Here is a 13639-nt window from a genome sequence, read left to right as displayed (position 1 = left end):
CAGGTTTTTTGTTTGGTTGGGTTTTTTATTTTATTTTTTGCTTGCTTTTACTTATCCACTTTTCCAAGGAAAGGGTAAATCTGGATTAAGTACTGGTGGGCGTTCTTATTCTGATGATGTTGCGTGGACCCTGGAAAACATGCATGCACTAATCCCACCAAAGAAATACCTATCTGAAAGAACCAAATCTGCATGTTATGAACCTCACACAGAGATTCAGGACTCCAGGTTGTGGGGGCCCTTGGTAGTGGGCCTCTTGTGTAGTTCACCCCCATGTTTATTTCATGGGGGCCATGGATAACATGCTGCAGAAGTAGGAGGACACTGGCTTTTCAGAGCAGCAGAAGAGGGGGCCTAGGGGAGTGGGATCAACAGCAGTGTACCCTTGGGGGCTTCCAGATGGTGGGAGACCACCATAAGCAACTGTAATAGATATCACCATTTATCTGAGGTGCTTTTTTGTAAAATTGAGGGTAACTGGAATGTTCTCATGACAAGCAAGGTGATAATGATGACGGGGTGCCAACTTGAATAAAATACTGTGGGGTCACAGGTAAGCCCTGCCCTGCATAATCGATCACATGATGCAGTGCACACACACCATTTGAATGGGAATACCCATCAACTTCAGGGGCAGCTCAGCCCCCTCAATTATTTTATTGCCCCCATGGCCCCTAGGAGTTGGCTTCTATGAATGGTTGTATGGAAGAAATGTAACTGTTCAGCAACTGAATATTTGAACCAGCCATTAGATACAGCACAGATATGGTCATATCCACACCAGACAATATAAAACACATGGCTTCCTCCAAAGAATCCTGACAACTGTAGTTTACTCCTCACAGAGCCACACTTTCCAGGGCCCTTAATGGACACTGGGGGTTCTTTGGGAGAAGCCACACACTTTAAATATAAGGTGTGGATGTGATATGTGCATACGCGTGTGGAATCCCTTTCAACCTGACCTTCCAAATGTGACATTCGGTGTCGGCCAATGGACATGGCTTGACCAAAATGGCCTCATGGGCCAAATGACAAGGCCTGCTGCGCCTAATTAGGCCTGCGGATTGGAGGTTCCCTGCGGCTGTTATAGGAATTACTTCTGAGTAACCATGTATAGGATTACATTGTCACTGAACTTTGAACATGTTTTGTAATATAAATTTAATATGCAAGCTATTTTTACTCTTTGATGCCCCATTATTTGCTCCCTTGCCCCCTCCCTCCTCCCCCTACAGTGCCACCCTAGTGGATGCCTTATAGATCTCTGTATGCAAATGGGTATTATAATGGTGCTAAAGCAGACTTGGAACAACTTCATGGAACTAGGCTACCCGTAAGTAACTGTGGGATTTTATTTTATTTTTTAAAATCCTTGTTTTTAACTGATGGGGTGCTAAACCATGATTGGCACGTATCTTTTATGTGATGCACCTCGTTCATTCGTGTATTTGTCTGATAGCCATTCTACTTTGGATAAGGTCAATGTAGCAGGACTATTCTGTGAAAGATTTGACCTTACAAAAGGAGTATCTGAAAGAGAAGCTTGATAGATAGGTAGCTAGATAGGTTTGCCTTGTTATCTATGGTTTTGCAAGCAGATTATTTATATAGTACTATAAAATTCATTCTTCCCACCCCCATTCAAAAACAGAGATAGGAGGGAAAGTGCTATAAGAAGAGCAGATAGAACCCATTCACCTGTGTTTTATACAATGAAATGAAATATGTTGTAATTAACTGATTAAAACATACACATGTTGAAACATAATGGTATAAATAATAGCCAACATCAAAATGACAAATAATTGAATAGCTCAAAACTCCTTATATAGAAAATGGATTGAAATATTTTACATCACTAAATCAATACTGCTGATTTTAGAAGTAGTAGGACCTAGTAGTGCTTCAGTTAAAATCCTGTTGAAATAAGTAAGCTGATTTATACATCTATGCTTTAGAAACCATGCTTTTGGCTTGGAGACTGACAGCCCAGTCTTAGCCCTGTATACTTAAGAAGGATGTCTCACTAATTTCAGTGGGATTTATTTCCAAGTAAGGGCAGCTGTGTATGTTGCACAGAGTAACTTATAAATCTTTTATGGCTTCCTGTATAATGTCCTGAGTTGTACCTATTGCATCAGCACTTGGTTCACTTGTTAGCAGACAACATGTACTGTAGTTATTAGCTTCCCTACTTATCTCTGCTTCCTAGCATACTGAACATTCAGTCCTCACAAATACACCCTTTTTAAAGGAACTCCACACATCTGAACACGCTTCCTCTTCTGATTAGTTCAGACAATTAGCTCTGTCCTTTGCAATGGGAGTTACACAAACCAATCAATCAGACTAAAACATGTATGTATTCTCTTTTTTCCTTTTATATTATCTGGAGGTAACAACATTGGTTTGTGGTCAACAAAGGCTATTAATCTACACAATCAGCTGTGCATCACAAAAACATGTCTGTGTCATGAATTGCTTGGTGTGTTAATTTGTAACATTTCCTAAGAGTTCTAACTAACTTTGCTGTTCAATCTCTTTTAATACAATAAACAGAGACAAAGGACAAAATTGCATTTGGACTCGTCTGACTCGAACCCCACTTATTTTTTTAATGGATATTGTGGAACCTGAAGGTTGTCACATAACAGACTTTGTGCCTGATATTTATGAGTTACTCATGGCACCTGAATTCCTACAGACTGACGAGAACCCGCTCGCCATCCGTAAATAATCAGTCTCACACCAAAATGGGTTGCAGAAATCTGGCCGCAGCTCCGCTCTAGAAGCTGCTGTAGCACAGCCTTTATTGTGTGTCCACGAAAAGATACAAATTCAAGGAGAGAGCTTTGCCTCAGTCAGCAGATAAAAGACAATATAATACATTAGTCTCATGTTCTCACACCAGACCACGTATTTGATCAGGCTATGCTACGTAGGCCAATCATCGGGCAGCATGAGCTCTTCATGCGTTGATCATGCTCCAAACAATGCTTTCTGCTATGAAATCATCCTTGCGATAATAAACTTTTGCCCATGCTCCCATGGACAAATGACCATATTCCCACAACAGACCTTCCAGCATTTTTCATCCTCTCCTTATATAACCTTATTGATCCAAATAGTGTGCAGATACCCCAAACAGCAGGATGTCTGATATATGGACTAATAGGAGTAGAGTGGAACCACTAACTGTCCTGTTCTGCAAACACAAGTATGGCATGGTGGTGGAGAGGCAGATGACAATGTTGAAATCAGTTGGTTAGAAAAAATGGCATTTCCCCCCTACATATGCAGGTTAATTCAGAACTGGTGGACCAGAAGAAGATTGCGACAGGAGCACGGTTCACTGCGAAAAGCAAGCTTCCCACAGTGGGAGAAAGACTACAACCTTCAGCCTATGAATGCCTATGGACTCTTCGATGAATATCTAGAAATGAGTAAGAAGAACTCTATGCATAAATTGCTTCATCACGGTCATTTATACAGTGGTACCTCGGTTTATGAATTTAATCTGTTCCATTTCCCTAATGAGGCCTCCTGCCGCCGGTGCCCTTCCACCATTCAGATTCCATTCTTAGACTGAGGTAAAGTTTGCAAACTGGGACACTACTTCCAGTTTTGTGGAGTTCTTATACAGAATAGTTCGTAAACAGGACTGTTCTTAAACCGAGGTACCACTGTATATCATGCTTCATTCCACTACTTCCAAACAACAAGAATGTATTATTTTAGTATAAGAATCCGGAGCATTACTGCATCTAGTCTATAAAATTATTATTGCTTTAGACTAGGACAAATATAGCTTAGGACAGCCTTCCCCAACCATGTGCCCTCTATATGTTGTGGACTACAGTTCCCATCATACCTGACCATTGTCCATGCTGACTGGGACTGATGGGTGTTGTAGTCCAAAATATATGGAGAGCATTGAGTTGCAGTCTATTACTTTAGGACAATCGTCCAATTCTGGGAATGGTGATTTGTTCACTTCCATATGGAGTCAACAATACGGCACAAGGTGCTGCAGTGGAGTAAAACAATTCTTGTTTTAATTATCTCCCACACTCAAGGCCTTGCAATGTGTTTTGGATCTAGCTTGAAATGTTGAGTCGTAAGTTGGAGTGCAAGCTGGCAGGGATATTTAAACACTTAAATAAACTACATGAAACAGTAGGCACAACACCAGAGTCACTAACCTGTGGCCTTCCAGACTTCGTTGGACTACAAGTCCCATTGTCACTGACCATTGGTCATGCTGGCTGGGGCTGTTTGGGAGTTAGAATCTAACAACATTTGGAGAGCTTCCGGTTAGCCATCGCCTGTGCTTCTCCTTACTCAATGAAGTCATGGGTTAAAAAACAAGTAAATTTACCATACAGAAAGCATAGTGGGAACCCAGGTCTTCCATTTGCCTCTCATGTTCATTAAAGCTCAAGAACAAATATGCCGAAAATTTTGATAACAAGGGACAAGTTAAGATGGATCAATGGTGCAGATATATCCAAAGTCAGCACTCTAATTTTGGGTTGTTTTCCAGTGTGTGGCTGAGTGTGTCCCTCATTCTCACCCTTTCACAGTTCTTCAGTTTGGATTCACAACCATCTTTGTGGCAGCTTTTCCACTTGCTCCACTTCTAGCCTTACTTAACAATATTATTGAAATCCGGCTTGATGCATACAAATTTGTTACACAGTGGAGGCGACCATTAGCTTCTAGAGCCAAAGATATAGGTAAGCTGTTTACCACTATGAATTTCAAGTGTCTGCTCAATGCCACAATCTGCTCATATATTCAGTTGTTCTCTAGGTTGGACTGCTGTAATGCTCCCTCTGTGGGGCTGCCCCTAAGGTTGTCCCAGAATCTGCATCTAGTGAAAAATGTTGAGACTTGACTGCTCTTTAGGGTAGACTATCACCATCATGTTACACCACTGCTGAAAGAGCTTTTTTGGGGGGGAGATTGCCCATAGTTGCTGAGCTTTTTTCGCGGGGGGGATGCCCAGACTTATTTAACTTGGGGGGGGGGGAGGTTTGCTGAAAATAGCTCACCTGCAGGACCAAAACAGCAAATCACATGCACAGTGATGAACCAACCAATCGTTAGCAAGCAGCAATCGCCCACCTACAGTAGCAAATAGCCAGCGGACCTTGCCAATCACCAACAAAAACGCCACCTCCATCTTATAAACGGAAAAATACGGTAGCTACCATGCTAGGTTCATGATACTGGTGTTACAAAGCCCTATGCAGAATGGCCATTTTGTGTTTTGCCACACACCATTTTGCTATGGTATGGGCTGCCCATTACACCCTCTCAAAATTCAAAATGTTCCCTATAGTCCAAAAAGGCTGGTGACCCCTGGTGTTGATAATACTGAGTTAGATGGATCAGTGATCTGATTTGGTATAAATCAGCTTCCTGTGTGCCTATTAAGTAGTAAATATTTTTATTTATGTTATTTCTTTGGAGAGTTTTATGATTAAGTGGCCTATAAACCTCGTTAAAGTTTTTTTTTAAAAAAAAAAGCTTTCAGCGGGTATTTAAAACAATATAGCAATATCGCCAGCTTAATGTCAATAGGCAGAGAGTTTCAAAGCATAGCTGCCGCCGCACTAAAAGACAGGTGCCTTGCAAATTTAGAACCAACATTATATGGCATTTGTACTAATAAGTTGCAACTGTATTTGCATTTGAAATGATATTTCTTCTGTTGTTCCTGAAACTAACACAGCATTTTCTTTATTACACAGGAATCTGGTATGGAATTTTGGAAGGCATAGGAATTCTTTCAGTTATCACAAATGCATTTGTTATTGCTGTAACTTCGGATTTCATCCCTCGGCTTGTTTACGCTTACAAATATGGACCATGCGCAGGTCAAGGGGAGGCTGGACAAAAGTAAGTTTTAATTATAGAAACATGAAGTAAGTTCATCCCAGGCCCAATCTACATGAGCATTTTTTGTGTGATGCTGTTGCTTCTTGCTTGCTCAGGAGGCACACAGTACATGCCCCCAACCTGTAATAATAACTTATTGATTCCATGACTTCTCAGGCTATTTTTTTAAATGATTTTTGTAACCACCTTTCTACCTATTGCATCACTCTTTTGCTGTGGATTTCCAGTCAAACCCATTGTGTGCTGCTTTTGTTATAAGTGGGAGAGACTTTGATCCTACAGAACTTGCTTGGCATCCTTCTTCATCATCATCTCTCTCTATCCCATCAGCTGGATGGGAGTGGACCTATGGAAAGGAAGTTTTATGCTGCAACCAACTGGATGGCTTTTTTTTAATGCTGCTTTTTAGTAGGCACCTATGCTTAACTTAAATAGCCTTTCTCATGCAACTTGTACTATTCATGGGGAGGGGAAATGCAATTGTGGTCTACCCACATCTTTCTTTCTTTTTTAATAAATATTTATTGAGATTTTTTAAATACAAAATGCAAAAATAATAAACAATATGACATGTATCATAACATATTTTCAAAGCTTCTTTGGACTTCCTCACGTCTCCCGCTCCCACTTACATCATTGTAAAACTTTTTCCAGCAATTTATCATCTTGTTTACATTCTTAAATCTCATTCATTTAATTTAATCTAATAATTCTCCAAAAGGTTTATATTTTCCTCAATCTCACTTATCATCCAAATTACGTCTAATTTAGTGGTGCTCAATTATTTATGGTCTGGCATCCTTCTTAACATTCAACCAAATTACAGTATTTTTGTAAATAAATCCTAAATTTCTTCCAGTCTTCTTCAACCCTCTCCTCTCCCAGGTCTCGGATTCTGCCGGTCATCTCAGCCAATTCCATATAGTCTATCAGTTGCATCTGCCATTCTTCCAGTGTGGGTAGATCTCGAGTTTTCCAGTGCTTGGCGATGAGTATCCTTGCTGCAGTTGTTGCATACAGGAAAAAAGTTCTGTCCTTCTTTATCACCCTCTGGCCGACAATACCCAGGAGAAAGGCCTCTGGTTTCTTGGGGAAAGTATACTTAAATACCTTTTTCAACTCATTATATATCATTTCCCAGAAGGCCTTCACTCTAGGGCACGTCCACCAGAGGTGAAAGAATGTTCCTTCATTCCCTTTACATTTCCAGCATTTGTTATCAGACAAATGGTATATTTTGGCAAGTTTAACTGGGGTCATGTACCATCTATATATCATTTTCATTACATTTTCCTTCAAAGCATTACATGCAGTGAAGTTCAACCCAGTGGTCCACAACCTTTCCCAGTCCTCGAACATGATATTATACCCAATGTCCTGTGCCCACTTTATCATAGCCGATTTAACCATTTCATCTTGTGTGTTCCATTTTAACAGCAAGTTATACATTCTTGAAAGTACCTTAGTCTTAGGTTCTAGCAGTTCTGATTCCAATTTCGATTTCTCCACCTGGAACCCTAACTTTTTGTCATTTTTGAAAACTTCTTTAATCTGAGCGTAGTGTAACCAGTCTCGCACTTTATCCTTCATTTTCTCCCAACTCTGCAATTTCCAATTGCCTCCATCTTTTTCTAAAATTTCCCAATACTTTGGCCATTTGGCCTCCATATTGGGTCTTTTTCGGGCCTTAACTTCCAGAGGTGATAGCCACCTTGGAGTTTTGTTTTCCAATAAGTCTTTATATTTTGTCCAGACATTGAACACTGCTTTTCTGACAATATGGTTTTTAAAGGCCTTATTGATTTTAACCTTATCATACCATAAGTATGCATCCCAACCAAAAGCATTGTTAAAACCTTCCAAATCCAATACATCAGTGTCTTCGAGAAGTAGCCAATCTTTTAGCCAGCAGAAAGCTGCGGCCTCATAATACAACTTTAAGTCCGGCAGGGCAAAGCCCCCTCTCTCTTTCGCGTCGGTTAATATCTTAAACTTAATTCTGGGCTTTTTGCCCTGCCAGACAAACTTAGAAATATCTCTCTGCCACTTCCGGAAGCACTCCGTCTTGTCCACAATCTGTAGTGTTTGAAACAAAAACAACATTTTTGGCAATACATTCATCTTAATAGCAGCAATTCGGCCTAACAAATAAAGTTTCAATTTTGTCCAACTATCTAAGTCTCTCTTAATTTCTGACCAACATTTTTCATAATTATCCTTAAATAGACTCAGATTTTTTGCTGTTATATTTACCCCTAGGTACTTTACTTTTTTAACCACATTTAATTCTGTCTTTCTCTGAAACCGTTCTGACTCTGTATCTGTCAAATTTTTTCCCAATACCTTGGTTTTCTGTTTGTTTAGTTTAAATCCCGCCACCCGACCAAAGTCTTGGATCAATTGTAGTACTCTTTTCGTACTAGATTCTGGCTCCTGCAGGGTCAAAACTAGGTCATCTGCAAAAGCTTTGAGTTTATATTGTTTCGCTCCGACCTGAATTCCTTCCACCAACCGGTCCCCTCTAATATTCAGGAGCACTTCCAGAACCGAAATAAATAGCAAAGGGGAGATAGGACAGCCTTGTCGTGTTCCTTTTTCAATTTTAAACTCTTCTGTAACCACATTGTTAACTATCAATTTAACCTTTTGTTCTGAATATATTGCATCAATCCCATTCTCAAAACCCCGTCCCACTCCCATTTCTTTTAAATTTCCCTTCATAAATTTCCAGGAGATATTGTCAAAGGCCTTCTCCGCGTCTATAAAAATTAACACTGCTTTTGTATTTATGTCTGTTTGCAAAAGTTCCAAAATGTCAATAATGTTCCTTGTGTTAGCAAACAAGTGTCTACCTGGGAGAAAGCCCGCCTGGTCCTTATGAATTACCTCATTTAAAACTTTTTTAAATCTACTTGCCAGAATATCTGCAAATATTTTGTAATCCACGTTTAAAAGAGAGATGGGACGATAGTTCTTAAGTTGTGTCTTTTCAGCTTCCGATTTTGGTATCAATGTGATGAAGGCTTCTTTCCACGATTCTGGCGCCCTCCTCCCCTCCATAATTTCATTGCTAACCTCCATCAGTGGTTGTATCAGATAGTCTTTTAGTGTCTTATAATACTTGGAGGTCAGCCCATCTGGTCCTGGAGATTTGCCCAATTTCATATTCTGAATGGCTTGTTCAATCTCTTGTCGTGTTATTTTGCAGTTCAGGATTGATCTATTTTCTTGTGACAATTTTGGTAATCCATTTTTTTCCAAAAATTGTTTAATCTCAATCTCATCTTGCGGCCCTTGGGTATATAATTTTTTGAAATATCTCTGGAAGCACTTTCTAATATCCACAGGGTTCTGAATGTTTCTTCCTTCAATCTCTAAATTTGTAACTGTATTTAATTTTTGTCTCCTCTTCAACTGCCAAGCTAGCAGTTTTCCACATTTATTCGCCGATTCAAAAGTTTTTTGTTTCATTAATTTAATCTTCCACTCTATTTCCTGGTTTATCAATTTAGAATATTGTGCTTGATGAAGTTTAATTTCTCTCAGCGTCGGCTGTGACTTCGGGTTTAATCTTAGCTTCTTTTCTAGTTCTTTAATTTTCTCCAAGATGTTATCTTTCCTCTCATTTTGTGTCCTTTTCTTTACTGCCTTGCTTGTGTCCCAGATGGTTCTTTTTTCCACCGTAGTGTTCATGTTTATCTCAAAATAATCCTTTAGAGCTTTTTGGGCCTTCTTAATAATCTCCTGATCTCTAAACAAATTGTCATTCATCTTCCATCTAAAGGAGCCGGTTGGTATTAGTGTCATGTCCATCTTTACTGCATTATGGTCGGAGCAGGTCTTTGGGCAGATTTCCACCTTTTTGACTTTGGGTGCCAGACCTCCATATCCATATCCATATTTAGTCGATTCTTGTCCAGGTCAGTTGGGCTTCAGAGAAAAATGTTCCCTCTCTTCCCAAGGGGTTCTTTATCCTCCAAATATCAATCAAATCCATATTGTCTGTCATTTCGAAAAAGGTCTTTGGTAGTCTGCCATCTTTTGTAACATTTTGGCTTTGTGACTTATCCATGTTGGTTGATACGACCCCATTCATATCTCCCATCAAAATGATGTTGTTGTAGTCCAGATAAACCAGCATGGTCTCACGCAACTTCTTATAAAATTCCGATTTCCCCTCATTTGGCGCATAGATTCCTAATATCAAAAGTTTCTCTCCTTGATGTTGTATCTCAATTGCCAAAATTCTTCCATGTTCGTCTTTAAATAGGAATTTGGGTGACAGGCTCTCTTTTGCATAAATGACCACACCTCTCTTCTTTACTCTGTCCGAAGATATAAATTCCTGGCCCAATCTTTTGTTTATTAGCACTTTTCTGTGGAGCCTAGTCACATGTGTTTCTTGCAGGCAAATAATGTCCAATTGTTCTTTTTTTAATATATGAAATATTTTCCTCCTTTTTTCGGGGATGTTACAGCCATTTATATTCCAGCTCAGAAGTTGCAGAGACATCCTGAAATAATCTGGTTATTTTTCCAGGGGTGGTATCTTATTCGTTGAATCTTCAGGTTCCAAGGGTGCCGGTACCGCCGGTGCTCCAGGCCCAAAGGGTAGTTCAATTCCTTTTTGAAGGTCCTCTCCGTATGTGGTCAGAAATTTGTCTCTATCTTCCAGTGTTCTAATTTTAACCTTCTTCCCTCTGAAGGTAAAAGATAGCCCTTGGGGAAATTCCCACCTAAAGATAATTGAATTGCTCCTAAGCAGTTTAACCAATTCCAGGTAGTCGGATCTAAGGTCCAACAGTTGTTTAGGGATATCTTTATAAATTTCAATTCTTCTATCCAAAATGTCCAGTGACTTTTCGTAATGTAAGCCCAAAATCTTATCCCTTTCCTCCTTTGATCTCAATGTTATCAAACAGTCTCTGGGCTTTTCTTTCTTTACAAGTCTTCCAAGCCTGAAAGCAGACGCAATTTTAAAGTCCTTTTCCTCTAAATTCCAGAACTTGGAAAATTCTTTAGTCAGAAACTCAGCTAAGTTACCTTCTTCCACTTCTGGTATTGACCTTATCCTTAAATTACTCTCCCGGTTCCGCAGTTCTATCATAGATAGATAGGTCTGATGTTCACCTACTTGCTTGCAGAGTGGTCTTACCTCTTGTTCTAAATTTTCTAATTTTTGACTAGTATCCTCAGCCAATTTCTGATTTTCTACTGTGGCCTCCATCAACTGCCCAATTGCCTGTGCGTTCTGTGATACTTGTCCAGTTAATCTATTTAGACATTCTGTGTTTTGATCAATTTTGGCTGTTTGTTCATCGGCTTTCTTGTCCAGAGATTCCACTCTCTTGTCCAGAGATTCCAATTTTTCATAGATTTTCTCTAGAATAGAAGCAGTTGCTCCTGAGGCCATATCTTCCAATTGTAACTGTTCAGTTTCTCCCTCTCCTGCCCTTGGCAGAGAAGCAGCTTCTTCCTCTGAAGGCAAAGTAGGTACAGATGATCTACGTGTCTGCGAGACTGAGGTTAAAGTTGTCAAAGTTGCTTGTCTAGTTCTTCCCCTCCTTCTTGCGCCACCCATTCCAGAGTTATCTAAAAGTCAAGGTCAAGCTGAGTTGTTCCCATGAGAAAGCAGCGGCCCAGAGGAAAACAGTCAAACAGGAGGTCGGGGAAAAGGAAAGTGAAATGATGTCACTGCTGTAAATCCCAGATCCTCTAGGGGGAGCTTGAAATGTCTTAAGGGAAGAATCCAATTCTAGTAAATTTACTAAAATCAAATTTAATGTCCAAGAACCTTCAATAGCAGGTTTTAAGCAGAGTTAGTATTAACAGCCACATTGTTTCAGACAGTGCATACTGGTACTTCAATTGATGTTTCAAAGTAACAAGTCCAGACCCCCTCAGATTGTTGCAAGTTCTAATACACAATAGCCAGATCTGCAGAACTGACAGCTCAAGTTGCTCAGGCAGCTCCAGCACCTGGGTTTCTCATTCAAGTTGTAGTTCCAATAGAAGAAAGGTATCACAGTACAAATAAAAATCAGAGAATCAAATGCTTAAAGTCCTTATTTTGTTTAAGGAAAAGTTCAGTGGGTGCTCAGATCAGTTAGGCTAAAGATTCTTTTTAAGCCTCCACTCCTCCAGCTCTTTGCTTTGAAGTTCAGTGACAGCGGAAGACGGACTTCCTGTTTTGCGTCGCTCCGCTTTCAGCCAAATTCAATAATTTAGTCTCAAATTTTTTAAAGTCCTTCTTTACTTACGGGTTGTTGCTTTCCCGAGTCAAAAGTTTCCAGGAAAAGAGGTCAGCGCTCACCGGCAGCAGCAGCGCGGCTTCACTCCGTAGATTGCGGAACGACTCACAGCGCCGCTACCCCCCTCCACATTCCGGAGCCCCTTACGGGGTTCCTTCAGCGTTTCGGGAGCCGCTTCTGGCACCCGCCTGTGGGTTTCCAATGTGGGTCTCCGCTTCGCCGTAGCAGACGACCCAGTTTCCACGGAGCTTCCTCCTCACGAAAGGAAGAGGACCGCCATTGCTGTTCGCGCCGTCTACCCACATCCACATCCTTATCTGAGGGGTGTGTGTTTGCAGTTTCTTATTCACCCTTGTGCAAAGTAATTCAGAGGGTGGTCTCTCTATTAACTTGGATTAACACAAGCATGTACCTGAGTTGTTTTTAAGAATAACCGCTCCCCGCTTAAAACGGGGGGCGTCCTTTGCGTGGACGCGCGCAGCCCCTAGATCTGAAGCGGCTCCAACAGCATAGGCTTGGCTTTGCCTCTCTCAGGTGGGATACCTAGAGGTCTCCGCCTACCTCAGTCAATTGTCCAATCCCACCTGGGGGAGGTGTTGCCAAGGAGACCAGGCTAGGTAGGGGAGGGATTACCTGCCCACACAATAGAGGGAGGATCTTACCTGGGAATCCTCACTTGGCTCCAGAGCTTCTCCCGCCCTACCCACCCTCAGTTAATGTCTTATTTTGCAGGTTAATTTTTCTTCACAGGTTTTGCAGGTTAGCTTTTCTTCACAGGTATGCGGGCGCTGTTACGTTAAGGTCGCTGTTAAAGGGCCGGAAAGGAATTTCTCTGCATTGGCAAGTTTCACCTTTCCCGTAGCAAAACGTCACAACTTTGGCGGTATCAGGCCTTGGGCGGAATCCTTTAGTCCATTTTCCTCTTTGCGGCTGCGATACCAGGGTTCCCCGTTAAAGGGGTTTCTGAAGGGAGGCTTTGACCGTACACTGAAAGGTCGTCATTGCTCTCCCCTGCGGCGGCGGCGTAACGGGGGCGGCTATCTCTGCTTGAACATATGTTCTCCAGAGCCGGCCCATCCCCCCCCCCACACTGGATAACCCTGATGCTCCCTAGGTCCCCGGCTGGGGACTGGCGAGGGAGAACGCCCAATGCCTGAGCCAAGGTCTACCCACATTTGAAATTTAATAAAGTTGTGGCGAATTTAATCCCATAGCACGTTGTCTTGAGTCATTATTCCACATGACGGGGGGGACCGCGTGGGACTTTCAAGCACCGCAGTTACAACTAACTGCAGTGATGGTTGCCATAGAGTTTTGTGATAAAGATCCTCCCACATATTTATTGCCCTTTGTGGTGGCATGTAGCACAGAATGCATTATAAGCAAATGAGATTCAGCAGTGTGTTCCATATAGTGTGCCTCTTGAGTGGCAATTGCATTGGTGGAAAATGTCAGTACTGCGATGCCTCAAAAACATAACG

General features: G+C 41.2%; 1 protein-coding gene across 2 annotated transcripts in view; it reads left to right on the top strand.

The window, feature by feature from the left end:
• ANO4 (anoctamin 4) overlaps positions 1 to 13639 on the top strand; it is a 167766-nt gene that overhangs the window by 139110 nt on the left and 15017 nt on the right. For both annotated transcript variants that reach the window (XM_079991894.1, XM_079991895.1), the window contains 4 exons: positions 1239 to 1336; positions 3304 to 3446; positions 4587 to 4739; positions 5760 to 5907. In XM_079991894.1, coding sequence (XP_079848020.1) covers positions 1239 to 1336; positions 3304 to 3446; positions 4587 to 4739; positions 5760 to 5907 — 542 coding nt within the window. The remainder of the gene's footprint in view (positions 1 to 1238; positions 1337 to 3303; positions 3447 to 4586; positions 4740 to 5759; positions 5908 to 13639) is intronic.

Source organism: Podarcis cretensis (genome assembly GCF_951804945.1).
Source record: "Podarcis cretensis genome assembly, chromosome: 10".
NCBI lineage: Eukaryota > Metazoa > Chordata > Lepidosauria > Squamata > Lacertidae > Podarcis > Podarcis cretensis.
The sequence above is the reverse complement of the archived record's forward strand: the minus strand, read 5'-3'. Positions and strand labels throughout refer to the sequence as shown.